At 36.6% G+C, this 14,104-nt stretch overlaps 1 protein-coding gene across 1 annotated transcript; it reads right to left on the bottom strand.

The window, feature by feature from the left end:
• Positions 1-65: 65 nt before the first annotated feature.
• LOC122333042 (E3 ubiquitin-protein ligase TRIM35-like) lies at positions 66-9,827 on the bottom strand. The gene is made up of 9 exons (XM_043230544.1): positions 9,674-9,827; positions 6,600-6,745; positions 6,469-6,488; positions 5,409-5,817; positions 5,094-5,189; positions 4,665-4,895; positions 4,560-4,582; positions 4,357-4,478; positions 66-810 (listed from the first exon to the last, which is right to left on the bottom strand). Exons 1-9 carry the CDS (start codon positions 9,825-9,827, stop codon positions 323-325), a joined length of 1,689 nt encoding a protein of 562 aa, XP_043086479.1. The 3' UTR covers positions 66-322.
• Between the last annotated feature and the right edge of the window lie 4,277 nt (positions 9,828-14,104).

Raw genomic sequence — 14,104 nt, 5'->3', positions numbered from 1 at the left:
AGAAAATCAAAAACAATAGAATAATATAATTCATGTGTGTTTACATTAAAAGTGAGTACAATAAATCATATAATCACTGTTTTTAATGTAATAAAGATAAATTATTCCTCTAATTCTGAAACTGAGACAAACTTTTTAAAGAGATTTCAGATTGAATCACATTGTTATAGTATTTCTATTTCATTGAATTCTACACTGAAAACTATTCACAATTATTCACGTAGTCTCATGTCGAACAAATGAAACTGTGATAAGAATTAAATATTAGTCTCATGATGAGTGTAAAAGTTAAAAGCAGGTTGATCCAGATCTTCAGGTGTGTTCACTGATTACTGACAGGTAAGATCTTCAGAGAGAAATCAGTACTGAAGAAAGGAAAGAGTGTGTGAGTGAAGGTGGTAGTGAATGTGTGTAGATGTGTGTTAGTTACAGGATCAGAGAATGACACTGTTCCTCTGTCATAGTCCAGACACACTCTCACACGATCAAGACCCTGTTTAACACGAAAACCACACCGATCAGGATATCTTCTCTGTACACTCCAGACATCAGTGTTAAAGAAAACCCTTCCCTTTCTTTGGTTTGATTCTGTAGTTACTCCAAGACTCCAGCATCGACTCTCTTTAACCTCCACATCCCAGCAGTGTGTTCCTGAGTTAAAACCCTCTGAACCCAGAACACACCAATAAGAGTCAAATCTCTCTGGATTATCAGGAAGAGGTTGATAGTTCTCGCTGCTTATCACTCTGGTCAGATCATCAGACAGAAGAAGACGGGGATGAGAAGTGTTTGGATCCAGAATCACAGGAGCTGATGAGACACAATCAACAGCTGATTTTATTCTGATGTTCATATAATGATCAAGAGTGAACTGTACACAGATTATTATGAATTATGACACTCGTTCTATTCATCAAACATACAGACGTGGACAAAATTGTTGGTACCCTTTGGTCAATGAAAGAAAAAGTCACAATGGTCACAGAAATAACTGTTATCTGACAAAAGTAATAATAAATAAAAATTCTATAAATGTTAACCAATGAAAGTCAGACATTGTTTTTCAACCATGCTTCAACAGAATTATTTAAAAAAATAAACTCACGAAACAGGCATGGACAAAAATGATGGTACCCCTAGAAAACACTGAAAATAATGTGACCAAAGGGACATGTTAATTCAAGGTGTGTCCACTAATTAGCATCACAGGTGTCTACAACCTTGTAATCAGCCATTGGGCCTATATATATGGCTCCAGGTAATCACTGTGTTGTTTGGTGATATGGTGTGTACCACACTGCGACATGGACCAGAGGAAGCAAAGGAAAGAGTTGTCTCAAGAGATCAGAAAGAAAATTATAGACAAGCATGTTAAAGGTAAAGGCTATAAGACCATCTCCAAGCAACTAGATGTTCCTGTGACTACAGTTGCACATATTATTCAGAAGTTTAAGATCCATGGGATCTGTAGCCAACCTCCTGGACGTGGCCGCAGGAGGAAAATTGATGACAAATCTAAGAGACGGATAATCCGAATGGTAACAAAAGAGCCTAGAAAGACTTCTAAAGAGATTCAAGGTGAACTTCATGCTCAAGGAACATCAGTGTCAGATCGCACCATCCGGCTGTTGTTTGAGCCAAAGTGGACTACATGGGAGACGACCAAGGAGGACACCATTGTTGAAAACGAATCATAAAAAGCAAGACTGGAATATGCCAAACTACATGTTGACAAGCCACAAAGCTTCTGGGAGAATGTCCTGTGGACAGATGAGACAAAAATCGAAGTTTTGCCAAGGCACATCAGCTGTATGTTCACACGAAAAAATGAAGCATATCAAGAAAAGAACACTGTCCCTACTGTGAAACATGGAGGAGGCTCTGTTATGTTCTGGGGCTGCTTTGCTGCGTCTGGCACAGGGTGTCTTGAATCTGTGCAGGGTACAATGAAATCTCAAGACTATCAAGGAATTCTAGAGAGAAATGTACTAGCCAGTGTCAGAAAGCTTGGTCTCAGTCGCAGGTCATGGGTCTTGCAACAGGACAATGACCCAAAACACACCGCTAAAAACACCCAAGAATGGCTAAGAGGAAAAAATTGGACTATTGTAAAGTGGCCTTCTATGAGCCCTGACCTCAATCCTATTGAGCATCTTTGGAAGGAGCTGAAACATGCAGTCTGGAAAGGCACCTTCAAACCGGACACAACTGGAGCAGTTTGCTCATGAGGAGTGGGCCAAAATACCTGCTGAGAGGTGCAGAAGTCTCATTGACAGTTACAGGAAGCGTTTGATTGCAGTGATTGCCTCAAAAGGTTGCGCAACAAAATATTAAGTTAGGGGTACCATCATTTTTGTCCAGGTCTGTTTCATGAGTTTATTTTTTTTTAATAATTCTGTTGAAGCATGGTTGAAAAACAATGTCTGACTTTCATTGGTTAACATTTATAGAATTTTATTTATTATTACTTTTGTCAGATTAAAGTTATTTCTGTGACCATTGTGAGTTTTTCTTTCATTGACCAAAGGGTACCAACAATTTTGTCCACGTCTGTAATACATTTTCCTATCAGTCAGAGCTTCAATGTTAATAATTGTTTAATTATTTAAATTCATAATATACACTTTATAGTTGAAAGACTAATAAATAGTTAAAACGTTCAGAAGTAGTAGTAATAAGTATATTTTGTTTAGTATATGTCAATTCTTTTATATTATTTATAGCAAGAAAGTTAAGAAGATATAATTTTTTTTGTTTGCTTGTTTAAGAAACTGTAATCATCAGTTTATTCCTCTTGAGTGAGAGAGATCAGTGAGGTGTGTGTTTATCTTGTTAATTGCTTTGCCGTATATTTAATCCTTTTGTATGTATTTTTTGGTTTATTATTATGTTTAAGCTCCACTTTTAGAGGGTTAATATAAGTTTTATGTATTGTTTTTACGTAGTTCTGACGGCATTGTCGGGATATAAAAGGTATACAAGACTATAATGTACAAGACATAATACAGACTCGTGTCCAAATAAATGTCTGTTGAAACCAAGAACGACCTGAGCCTTTGATTCAACTAACAATAATTAAAATATTGATTCTTCTGTGTCTATTAAACCTTTGAAAAAAATGACACTGGAAGCTTAAAATCTGTTTGACGGCTGACACAGAGACAGCAGTTACCAGGTTTAGAAAGAAACCACAAAATATTATTTATGTCTTACAATCATTCGTATTATCACAGAAATACTGTGATACATCTTTATATAGTTTGGATATAAACACTGATGTCTATAGTGGCGATCAAAATAGAGAAAATCACCTTAAAATTAAAAAGTAACTGCTGCTTCAAATAATGTTTTTTATTGATTAGTGTTTCTCCAGCAGCTGAGGATAAATGTTCTAGGTTTAAAAATGTAGCATTTGTTTAAAGCAACCCATCTGATGCAGCAAACCTATTCAAGTCATTATATTCATGTTTTAATTCCCATTTATTTGTAATTTCTTGCTACACTGACTCAGTTATGACGTCTTAATCACAGCATCAGTTAAAAAATGCATAATAAAAGCATATATAATTACAAGAAAACATTCTAAAAGATGAAAAAAATACAAATGCAGCAAAGAACTTTCACAACACTTCAATATTGTCATATTTGCATAATTTTTATTATGGCTACAATACATGTGTGTATGTTTACATATATATATATATATGTGTGTGTGTGTGTATTTATTAATTATTAGATATTAAAATGTTTAAGAATACTTTCAAAACGCTGTTAAATAGATCAAAAGATTGCAGCAATTAATATTCTGTCATGAATGATTTTGTGTTTGTATTTGAGACTAAACTAATTGTGATTCTCAGTTTATCCAGAATCATGCAGCTTTACTCTCAGTGTTGTTTCAGTAAATATTTTAGATCAAAAAATCAAACTTAAATGATATCTATGGAAAAATAAAAAGGTTATTGCTACTTTTTATCTCACAATTATCTTTTTATTTAGGAATATAATATATAATATAATATATATAAACTCGCAATTCTAAGAACATATAGATGTTTTTTTTTTTCTCAAAATTGGATTTTATATCTCAAAATTCTGAGAAAAACGTCATAATTGTAAGGGAAAAAATGCAATAACCTTTTTTTAGTTTTTGGCAGAAACAGGTTTCCACAGATATCTGCTGTATGACTCTAACTGTAAACATAACGTGGAGCAAAGTTGTTCTTCTCTTATTTTCGGTGTATTTTGGTGTAGTAGCTCATCTGGTTATTCACACATAATGCTGAAATCTGTAAATATTCCCTCATGCATCATCTCCAGTGTATGTGTAAGAGCACAGATCTTCTCCAGACTCACTGTTTTGGACAATGTCCTGCATCTTCTTCCAGACTCTGAAGGCCAGGTTGCCCAAGTATCGTGGAACATGAATCAAAGCTCCAGAAGGCGTCTGTGGATCCGGCTGTGATGAGATCTGGACTCTGGAAGAACATTCAGGATCAGAACTGCAGTGGCTTTGGTTTCAGAAGCAGAGAGACCAGAGACACCAGCAGATCACTCACCTTTCCATCGTGACCGGAAACTCCTGCAGAACAAACACACCATTGATCATCAAGAACTCAATCAATCAATCAATCAATCAATCAATGGATGATCTGAAATCAGACCTTTAGAAAGCAGATGTCATTGGTTTTCATCATCTCCTCCGTGTCTTTGATTGTGTGTGAAAGAGCTGAGATGTGTCTGTTGATCTCCTCCAGCTTCTTCTTCATCACCTGCTTCTTCTGCTCCTCTTCCTCTCTCAGTGCAGTGATTGTAGCTTCTTCTTCATCTCTGAGAAACTGATGAAGTTTCTCAAACTGCTGTTTAATCTGACTCTCTGTGTGCTCAGCTTGAGACTGAAATCAAATCACATTCACTTCAATCATCTCCATCAACATCACATCAACATCACATCATTCAGATCCGAGAGAAACTCAGACACCAGACATATAACAGATCCACGAGCAGACTGAAGCTTGTCTTTTACAAAAAAAATAATATATATAGTGATCCTACAGCTTTGCTGAAAATGACTCTTGATTCAGTTTCTTCACCTTGATGTGTTGAACTGTTTTCTCAAACTCTTCTTTTATGTCTTCTCTCTTTCTAAGTTTCTCCTTTAAGGACTTCAGTGCTGTATTGAGATCCTCCTAGAATTGAACAAAATATATATAAAACACCAGATTACAGTGAAGTGAAGAGAATACAGTAATATTAAACTGAAAATAGTAAACTTTAAAAGGTCTTATCCAGTAACTACACTAATTAGTAAACATAAAAAGCTGAAGAAATCATTATGGGAGCAAATACCTTTTCCACAGAAGACTACATGTCACATGAAGTTGAGCAAAATGAGAGAAAATACCAACCTTATATGAAGGAACAACTTCACTGATTGGTCTGAATGTGTGGTTGACATGCTTTAGTGAATCTCTACACACTAAACACGCAGGCTGTTTGTCCTCCAGACAGAAGAGTTTGAGTTTCTCTCTGTGTAAACTGCAGATCTCCTCAGATCCTGATGAACGACTCTCATTTCTCTCCTTCAGGAACGACTCACACAAGTTTTTTAACACCAGATTAATTGGTGGAGTAGAGTTTGAGGATCTTCTCCTGCAGACAGGACACTCCTGAGTTTTCTTGGTTCTCCAGAACTGTTGAAGACACTCTTTACAGACACTGTGACTACATGATAAAAGAACAGGAGTCTTGAAGATTTCACAGCACACAGGACAAGAAAGCTCTTCTACAGAAAGGAAGCCATTTTCACAGTTTGAGCTAAAATCGAAATTTTACTTTCACTTTCTGATCGTCTGTTTCAAAAATTAATAACCACACGAATCAAGAAACAACAATCTTCTCTGTTGAGAAACAAACCCAAAAGTGCTTCTCAGAGTCTTTTATAGTTGTCCTCTGATGGCTGATTCTTCTTTGTTTTTATCACAGAAAATAAAGTCAGAATGACAGAAAGAACGAATAACAAGTCATTCTCTTCCTGGTAAGTGTTTTAAGAGGAGGAGTTTCTGTGTTTAACCCTTTAACATCCAACTCTAACAGGAGCCAGTTATTAATGTATGTATATATTTATTGGTTTATTTATTTATCTATCTGCTATTAGAATTAAAGCCAATGAAGAAACATCATAATTTCTTTCTTAATTATTATTATTATTATTATTATTATTATTATTATTTTGTTATGTTACTGCCCATTTTAAAAAGTGAGACGCAAATAAGATGTTTGATTCCAGCCACAGTCAACAGATGAACAAACGAACATAAGAATTTTAAGTTATTTATTGGTTAACAAGTAAAATTAATATATAGAAGGAGCATTGACTTCAGAGAGACCTAAGGCCAAAATAATAAACCAAAAGAGTTTAATAAAATAAAATATATAAATTACCTAAGGATAAGGAAAAGAAAATACAAATCATCTTCCTTAACTTCCTAGGCAAAAACACATCACAAAAAATGATATCAAAAATAAAGGCCAGATCTCTCCTATGCTCCAGAGTGGTTACTTAAACATTAATCTTTTTGTTGTTAACTGAAACCGACACAAACAATAATGACGAGGGATGTGGATGATCTGTTGGCTGCGTGGAATCCGGAGCTCTTCACGCCATAGCCGCAAACGCCGAAGTGAGGTCGCCATGTGCCCATCAGGATTTGCCCAATCACGTCCCTCGAAGAACAGCCAATCCCTGAACACATACATTCAAAATACACAAAAGCCCTGATGCCAGGTACCATAACAATTATTATTATTATTATTATTATTATTATTATTACTATTATTATTATTGGACACAACCACAAAAGCAAAAATGTATTAAATATAATGATATATAATTCAAATATAAAACCACTAGAGTTGAGATGTTTGCTGAAACTTGCTTTACATGTGCAGTACTGTTTCATAACTGTGACATTGTTAGTAGATCTTAGATTCCTTCCATAATTATCAGGTACACAAATAATTACATTTCTTCATAAAGGTGTTTAGAAATAAATAATATATTGGTGTATTGTGGTGAACATAATATCGAGACATCTTATTATTTTAATAATACATTTTGATGAATTCTGCTAATTTTAGTAAATTCAACAATTAAAAAAACACTGAACATTTTAAGAACAATATTGCAAACTTTGTCAAATGTCATTTTTTGATACACCAGATGTTCAAACCAAAATATTTGTACTTTTAGATTTGATTTGAGTCAATGTAGTTAACTTTAAGAATAGATTAGTTCTGTACAACCAATAAAAAGCTTGCTGTTTCTGCCATGTTGGTATTTTCATGTGACCTACAATGTTTCATATAGTTTAATTAGTCCTGAGGCCCAAGACTGGTCACCCGTAGAAGATAAGCAGGGCTGATCTACTGGAGAGGTTTGTGTGTTTGTAGATTAGCTTCCAGAAGTCATAGATCCTATTCTGACCATTATTACTTCCTCATTGTCATTAGGATATGTCCCCAAAACCTTTAAACTGGTTTGTAGTTAAACCTCTCATTAAGAAACCACATCTTGACCCTAAAGACTGTAAATTACAGACTAGTCTCTAATCTCCCTTTCTGTCAAAGATACTAGAAAAGGTAGTATCTCTACAACTATATTGATTCTTATCTGTATCTGTGAGGATTTCCAATCAGGATTTCGATTGCACCAGCTATTAGATTGTAAGGAGGTGAATCAAAACCTGTAAATGCAATAAGACAAATCTGAGAAGGGATATACAAATAACAAAAGGACTTCAAAAGAGAGTAAACAACACCACTCCGTCCCTGTTGTGTTTATGACAACCTCATCACCTTTGCTCTTCCTGCTTCCCTCCTTCTGCCCAAAGGACTTGGTTTAAAGTTCATTAGGAATAAGGCATTATGTAACATGTGTCTTGTGATAGCACTAATCTACTGTTGCTTCATGTTTGGTCTTATTTGAAAGGTCTCAAAAGATTGGTAAATTGGTCTCAATTTCAAAGTAATCACTTATATTATGGAGAAGATTAAAAACTTGGTAGAACTGTGTTCTGTTGAGAAGGAGGTGTGTCCTCCTTTTGGGTCTCTGAACGTGTTCCAGCCAGGTGTGACACTGGAGCACAGGAACCTAAACACCAAAAGGTCTTTATAACTACATTTGGATCTCTTTGTCTGGTCTGAGTATATATGGAAAGTGACAAAACACAACAAGGAGTGATTCTGTAGTCAGATCGGCCCGTAGTGTGATGTCTGTCCTCATACACCACACTATGTACTTTTTAAAGACCAGGTATAATGACCTTTTAAGTTTGTTTTATTTTGTTTTTATGTTATTTTTGTACTTCTGATCAGTTGTGCAAATGTCTATGAATTATACCAATTTGGTACCTATTCTTGTCTGGCAAAATAAACGTCAATCTTGGTTAACTTATAACATTGTCTGAAATAACTTTTCTAGTAGGTTAGTGACTTCTGAGGTTTTCTGCATTGTTGGTGTGCTAGTGTGAGTGGATGGAGCTGGGGGCACGATTTTGAGATCTTGACTTCTGGCCACCAAACTGGCTTAGCATGCTATTACTTAGGGAACGCATAAAAAAATTACTCTTTTTGAGTCTATCGAGGAGATGGCTGCATTAAGGTAAGCGATCTACGGGGTAGTCTCCGACTAAGACCTGGACTAGCCCAGATGTGTCGTGAGTCTGTTCTGACCAAACAAGGTCTCTAAGCAACCCAGACTCCTAACGAACGATAAGTCGAAACTAGGAAATATTATAGATAATTAATGATCCAAATTTAATCACAACTAGAGGGATCAGCAGTTACATTTAAATAAATATAACTAAAATCACGAAAGATTGGAGTCAGATAAAATTATGTATAAGGTCAGTACTATAATTGGAAACCCAAAAGATGAATAAATATTAGTGATTTTTTGAGGAGACGCAAAGGAAAGACCGAACACGCATTGACCTTCGACCAGGGCCTCTGGATTCCGTTCTGCAGGAAAAGAGGGACCCTTACACAGTCACAGCACAACAGCAGCCCTTTAGTCCTCCTCCCTGCTGGAAGCCTGGCCAGTAGTTATTCTAGATACCATCAATACTACTTATGAGTCCTCTGGTCTTTCTCTGCTAGGAGTCCAAGGCTTTTTAAGGGGTCTCCATCCAGGAGGTTTGTAACGCTGCGAAATGGTCCACTCCCCTTACATTTATCTTTTTTTTTTTTTTATTGGACTTACCGAGCCACTCAGGCTCCTCTATTCTCTTGCCTTAGCCTTGCAGTTGTACAAACTAGGCAGGGACTTGCAAGTCCGGTAGTGTAGGCATCTCATTCTCATAGCGTATTGACGAGGCTCAAAGTTGCTGTGGTGACTATCCTTAATCAATTTGTCAAATTAGTCACCTCTTGGGTCTGCTGAGGATTTAGATGCTTACTGAGCTTTTGTAAGTCCAAGGAAACCAACTTCAATGTGCATTTCTTGACATTTAGACTTGATTACAAAAAAAATAAAAAAAGTAAAACAAACTTGGCCAAAGGTGTTACAAAACTTGGTTTCAAGGTTGGACTGCCAACAAACAAAAGGTAAGGTCTAAAGACTATGTGCTCCCAGCAGGCCATGCTCCAGTAGGCCACCCCCAGACCTTTAAACCTTCATTGTCCTTCCGAGGGGGCACATCTCCATCTTCATCTTGAACAATTACATTCACAGTTGGTCTTTTCTTTACCTCTGGATCATTTTCAGACAGAGAGTGACTTTCTGAACTTTTCTGCACTCTGACCTCTGGAGACATCATCAGCATCATCATTAGTTTTTGTGTCTACAAATTCCCATTGTGATAACTCTGCTTCTCTAATCAAGGAGACTCTGTTTGCAACATAGGTGTGAAACCTTGTGTACTCATTGGCTATGTATTTCAACACAGATTCACTGTCTGTCCAAAAAAATTAAGTTTCCAAGTTCAATTGCAATTTAGCTTACTCTGTCCACCTTTGTAGCCAGAACTGCTGCAGCAAGCTCTAATCTGGGAATTGTTATCTTCTTCAGAGGGGCTACTCTGGATTTCCCCATCAGAAAGGTAACATGAACTGCATTTTGCTCATTGACAAGCCTCAAATAACTCACAGTTCCATACCCTTGTTCATTTGCGTCAGCAAAGTGGTAAAGTTGGGCTTGAGAAAGCCAAAGCCAAAGTGTTTGGGTTTTGACACATGTGCTTACTTGGAAATTGGTGGTTTGTTCAAGGTCATCTTTCCACTTAATCCACTTATCATTTAAGCTCTTTGGTATCTCTTTATCCCAGCTAATATTTATTCTGCAAAGTTCTTGTAACAGCAGCTTAGCAGGAAAAGTTAAAGTAGTAAGAAACCCAAGAGGGTCATAAATGGAACTTACAGTGGACAGTATTCAGTATGTAAAATTATCACCTTCCATACACCAGTATACTCCCAGTGCTCGCTCTAATGGAAGCTTGTCTTTGTCCACGTCTAAGTTTCTTACTTATTTGGTTCGATCAGTTTCTGGAATGCAGGATAGCACTAATCTACTGTTGCTTACCCATTTGGAAAGGTGAAATCCTCCTCTTTCACAAGCAGCTGTTAAGTCTGGGATAAGCAAGATTACTTCAATCAATCAATCAATCATTTTTATTTATATAGCGCTTTTAACAACACAGGTTGCATCAAAGCACTGTACAGTATAATGACAGGGATGTATAGTGACGAGAGTGACCAATTTCTTATTAAATGCAGAGACGGTCTCTGTAGTCAATTCAACGATAGTCACTAGAAGTTAAGTGTCCCCAACCAAGCAAGCCAGAGGCGACAGCGGCAAGGAAACAAAACCCCATGCATATAGAATGGAGAAAAAAAAACCTTGGGAGAAACCAGACTCAGTTGGGGTCAGTTCTCCTCTGACCGGACGCCCAGCACTTAACCTCCAGTTCAATTTTAAACGCAGCTGTGTCAGATAGTGTAAATGACTTAGTGTGTGCGTGTGTGTGTGTGCATCAGGATCTGGTGATCTGTTGACGGGCGCATCTAGGTTTTCTGGTCTCTGATGAACATAATCTCTGGGTGCTGATCCACCATCTAGTCTGGATACAAACTGTGAAAACAGATTGAGAAAGAAACAGGACTAATATTAGCGTAGATGCTATTCTTTTTACGATGTCACAAGTACATCGTATTTTAGGAGTAGTGTTCCCGGTTCCAGCAAATCTAAGTAATGCAGCCTAAAAATCCTTTAACGGATTTGAATAATAAAAGGTGTGTTGGTGTGTTATGTGTAGGCTAAGTTAAAAGATGTGTCTTTAATCTAGATTTAAACTGGCAGAGTGTGTCTGCTTCCCTGAACAGAGTTAGGGAGATTGTTCCAGAGTTTAGGTGCTAGATAGGAAAATGATCTGCCGCTCGCAGTTGATTTTGATATTCTAGGTATTATCAAATGGCCAGAGTTTTGAGAACGCAGCGGACGTGCAGGACTATAATGTGATAAGAGCTCGCTCAAGTATTGAGGAGCTAAACCATTCAGGGCTTTATAGGTAATTAATAGGATTTTAAAATCTATTCGATGTTTGATAGGGAGCCAGTGCAGTGTTGACAGAACTGGGCTAATGTGATCATACTTCCTAGTTCTAGTAAGGACTCTGGCTGCTGCGCTTGGACTAGCTGAAGTTTGTTTATTAAGCGTGGCAGAACAACCACCCAATAAAGCATTGCAATAATCTAACCTTGAGGTCATAAACGCATGAATTAATATTTCTGCATTAGAGGTTGAAAGCATAGGTCGTAATTTAGATATATTTTTAAGATGGAAAAACGCAGTTTTACAGATGCTAGAAACATGATTTTCAAAGGAAAGATTGCGGTCAAACAGCACACCTAGGTTCCTAACTGATGATGAAGAATTAACAGAGCAGCCATCAAGTGATAGGCTGTGTTCTAGATTATTATATGTGGGGTTTTAGGTCCAATTATTAGCACCTCTGTTTTTTCAGAATTTAACATTAGAAGTTACTCATCATCCAGCTTTTATATCGACTATGCATTCTGTTAGATTCTCAATTTGGTGTGTATCACCAGGCTGCGCTTGAAATATAGAGCTGAGTATCATCAGCATAGCAGTGAAAGCTAACACCATGACTCCTGATAATATCTCCCAGAGGTAACATGTAAAGGTTGAAAAGTAACGGTCCTAGCACTGAGCCTTGAGGAACTCCATATTTCACTTTTTGATCGATATGATACCTCCTCATTTAATGCCACAAACTGATAGCGGTCAGATAGATATGATGTAAACCATGCTAAGGCGCTTCCTCTAATGCCAACATAGTTTTCTAGTCTATCCAAGAGAATGTTGTGATCGATAGTATCGAATGCCGCGCTAAGATCTAATAGCACTAATAACTTGAGATAAAACCACGATCAGATGATAGAAGCAGGTCATTAGTAACTCTAATGAGAGCAGTCTCAGTACTATGGTACGGTCTAAAACCTGATTGAAATCCTCACAGACACCATTTTTTCTAAAAAGGAATACAGTTGTGAGGATACTACCTTTTCTAGTATCTTGACAGAAAAGGGAGATTAGAGATTGGTCTGTATTTTACTAAGTCTTTGGGATCAAGATGTGGTTTCTAATGAGAGGTTTAACTACAGCCAGTTTAAAGGTTTTGGGAACATATCCTAATGACAATGATGAATTAATAATGTTCAAAATAGGATCTATGACTTCTGGAAGCAGATCTTTTAATAGTTTAGATGGAATAGGGTCTAACATACATGTTGCTGGTTTAGATGATTTAACAAGTTTGTACAAGTCTTCTTCTCCTATAATAGAGAAAGAGTGTAATTTTTCCTTAGGGATCTAAAGCTCATTATCTGATGTGAAACTGTAGTTGACGGCTGCATAGTTACAATTTTATCTCTGATGGTATCAATCTTAGAAGTAAAGAAATTCATGAACTCATTGCAGCTATACTCTTGGGGCATATTAGCACCTGCTGATGCTTTATTTTGTTAATTTAGTCACTGTACTGAATAAATACCGGGGTTGTGTTTGTTTTCTTCTAAAAAGGGGATGAAAAATAATCAGATCTTGCTATTTTTAATGCTTTTCTGTATGACAGCATACTCTCCCGCCAGGCAATACGTAAATACTTCTAATTTGGTTTTTCTCCACCTGCGCCCATTTTCCGGCTGCTCTCTTTAGGGTGCGTGTGTTGTCATTATACCATGGAGTCAGATTGTTTTCTTTTATCTTTTTTAAGTGCAAAGGAGCAACTGTATCTAAAGTGCTAGAAAAAAGAGAGTGCATAGTTTCTGTTACATCATCAAGTTTTTGCATCGTATTGGATGAACTAAGGAATTGAGATAAGTCAGGAAGGTTATTTAGAAAGCTTTCTTTTGTGGTGGAAGTGATGGTTCTACCATACTTGTAATAAGGTGCAGAGTTTACAGGTTTAACTATACAGAGTTCACACAAGACTAGATAGTGATCTGAAATGTCATCACTTTGCTGCAGTACTTCAACCATTTTAACATCTATTCCATGTGACAGTATTAGATCTAGAGTATGATTTTGACAATGAGTAGGTCCAGAGACGTGTTGTCTAACCCCAATGGAGTTTAAAAATGTCTAAGAAAGCTGATCCTAATGAGTCTTTTCATTATCAACATGGATATTAAAATCGCCAACAATTAAGACTTTATTCGCGGCCAGTACTAACTCAGTTAGAAAATCAGCAAATTCTTTAATGAAATCTGTGCTGTGCCCTGGTGGCCTGTATACAGTAGCCAGTACAAACATGACAGAAGATTTATCACTAGCACATGATTCTGTAGATAATGTTATATGCAGCACCAAAACTTCAAATGAGTTATATTTAAAGCCTGCCCTCTGAGAAGTACTAAGAATATTGTTATAAATTGTAGCAACACCTCCCCTCTACCTTTTAAACGTGGCTCATTTTTATAGAAATAATTTTGGGGGTAGATTCATTTAGAGTAATATAATCATCTGGTTTTAGCCAGGTTTCTGTCAAACAAAGCAAATCTAGCTTCTGATCATTTATCAAATCAT

The sequence above is a fragment of the Puntigrus tetrazona genome, unplaced genomic scaffold, assembly GCF_018831695.1.
Source record: "Puntigrus tetrazona isolate hp1 unplaced genomic scaffold, ASM1883169v1 S000000174, whole genome shotgun sequence".
NCBI classification, from domain to species: Eukaryota; Metazoa; Chordata; class Actinopteri; order Cypriniformes; family Cyprinidae; genus Puntigrus; species Puntigrus tetrazona.
Note: the sequence above shows the minus strand (reverse complement) of the source record. Positions and strands in the feature narration are given on the sequence as shown.

What these genes read in the sequence shown, in the direction of transcription:
- LOC122333042 (XM_043230544.1), bottom strand. Translation starts at nt 9,827, where the DNA reads ATGATGCTGATGATGTCTCCAGAGGTCAGAGTGCAGAAAAGTTCAGAA. An exon ending in CCCTCGTCATTATTGTTTGT is followed by an intron (nt 6,489 to 6,599) that starts GTCGGTTTCAGT and finishes GTTTTTGCCTAG; the next exon opens with GAAGTTAAGGAAGATGATTT. An exon ending in GCAGGACATTGTCCAAAACA is followed by an intron (nt 811 to 4,356) that starts GTGAGTCTGGAG and finishes GTGTCTCATCAG; the next exon opens with CTCCTGTGATTCTGGATCCA.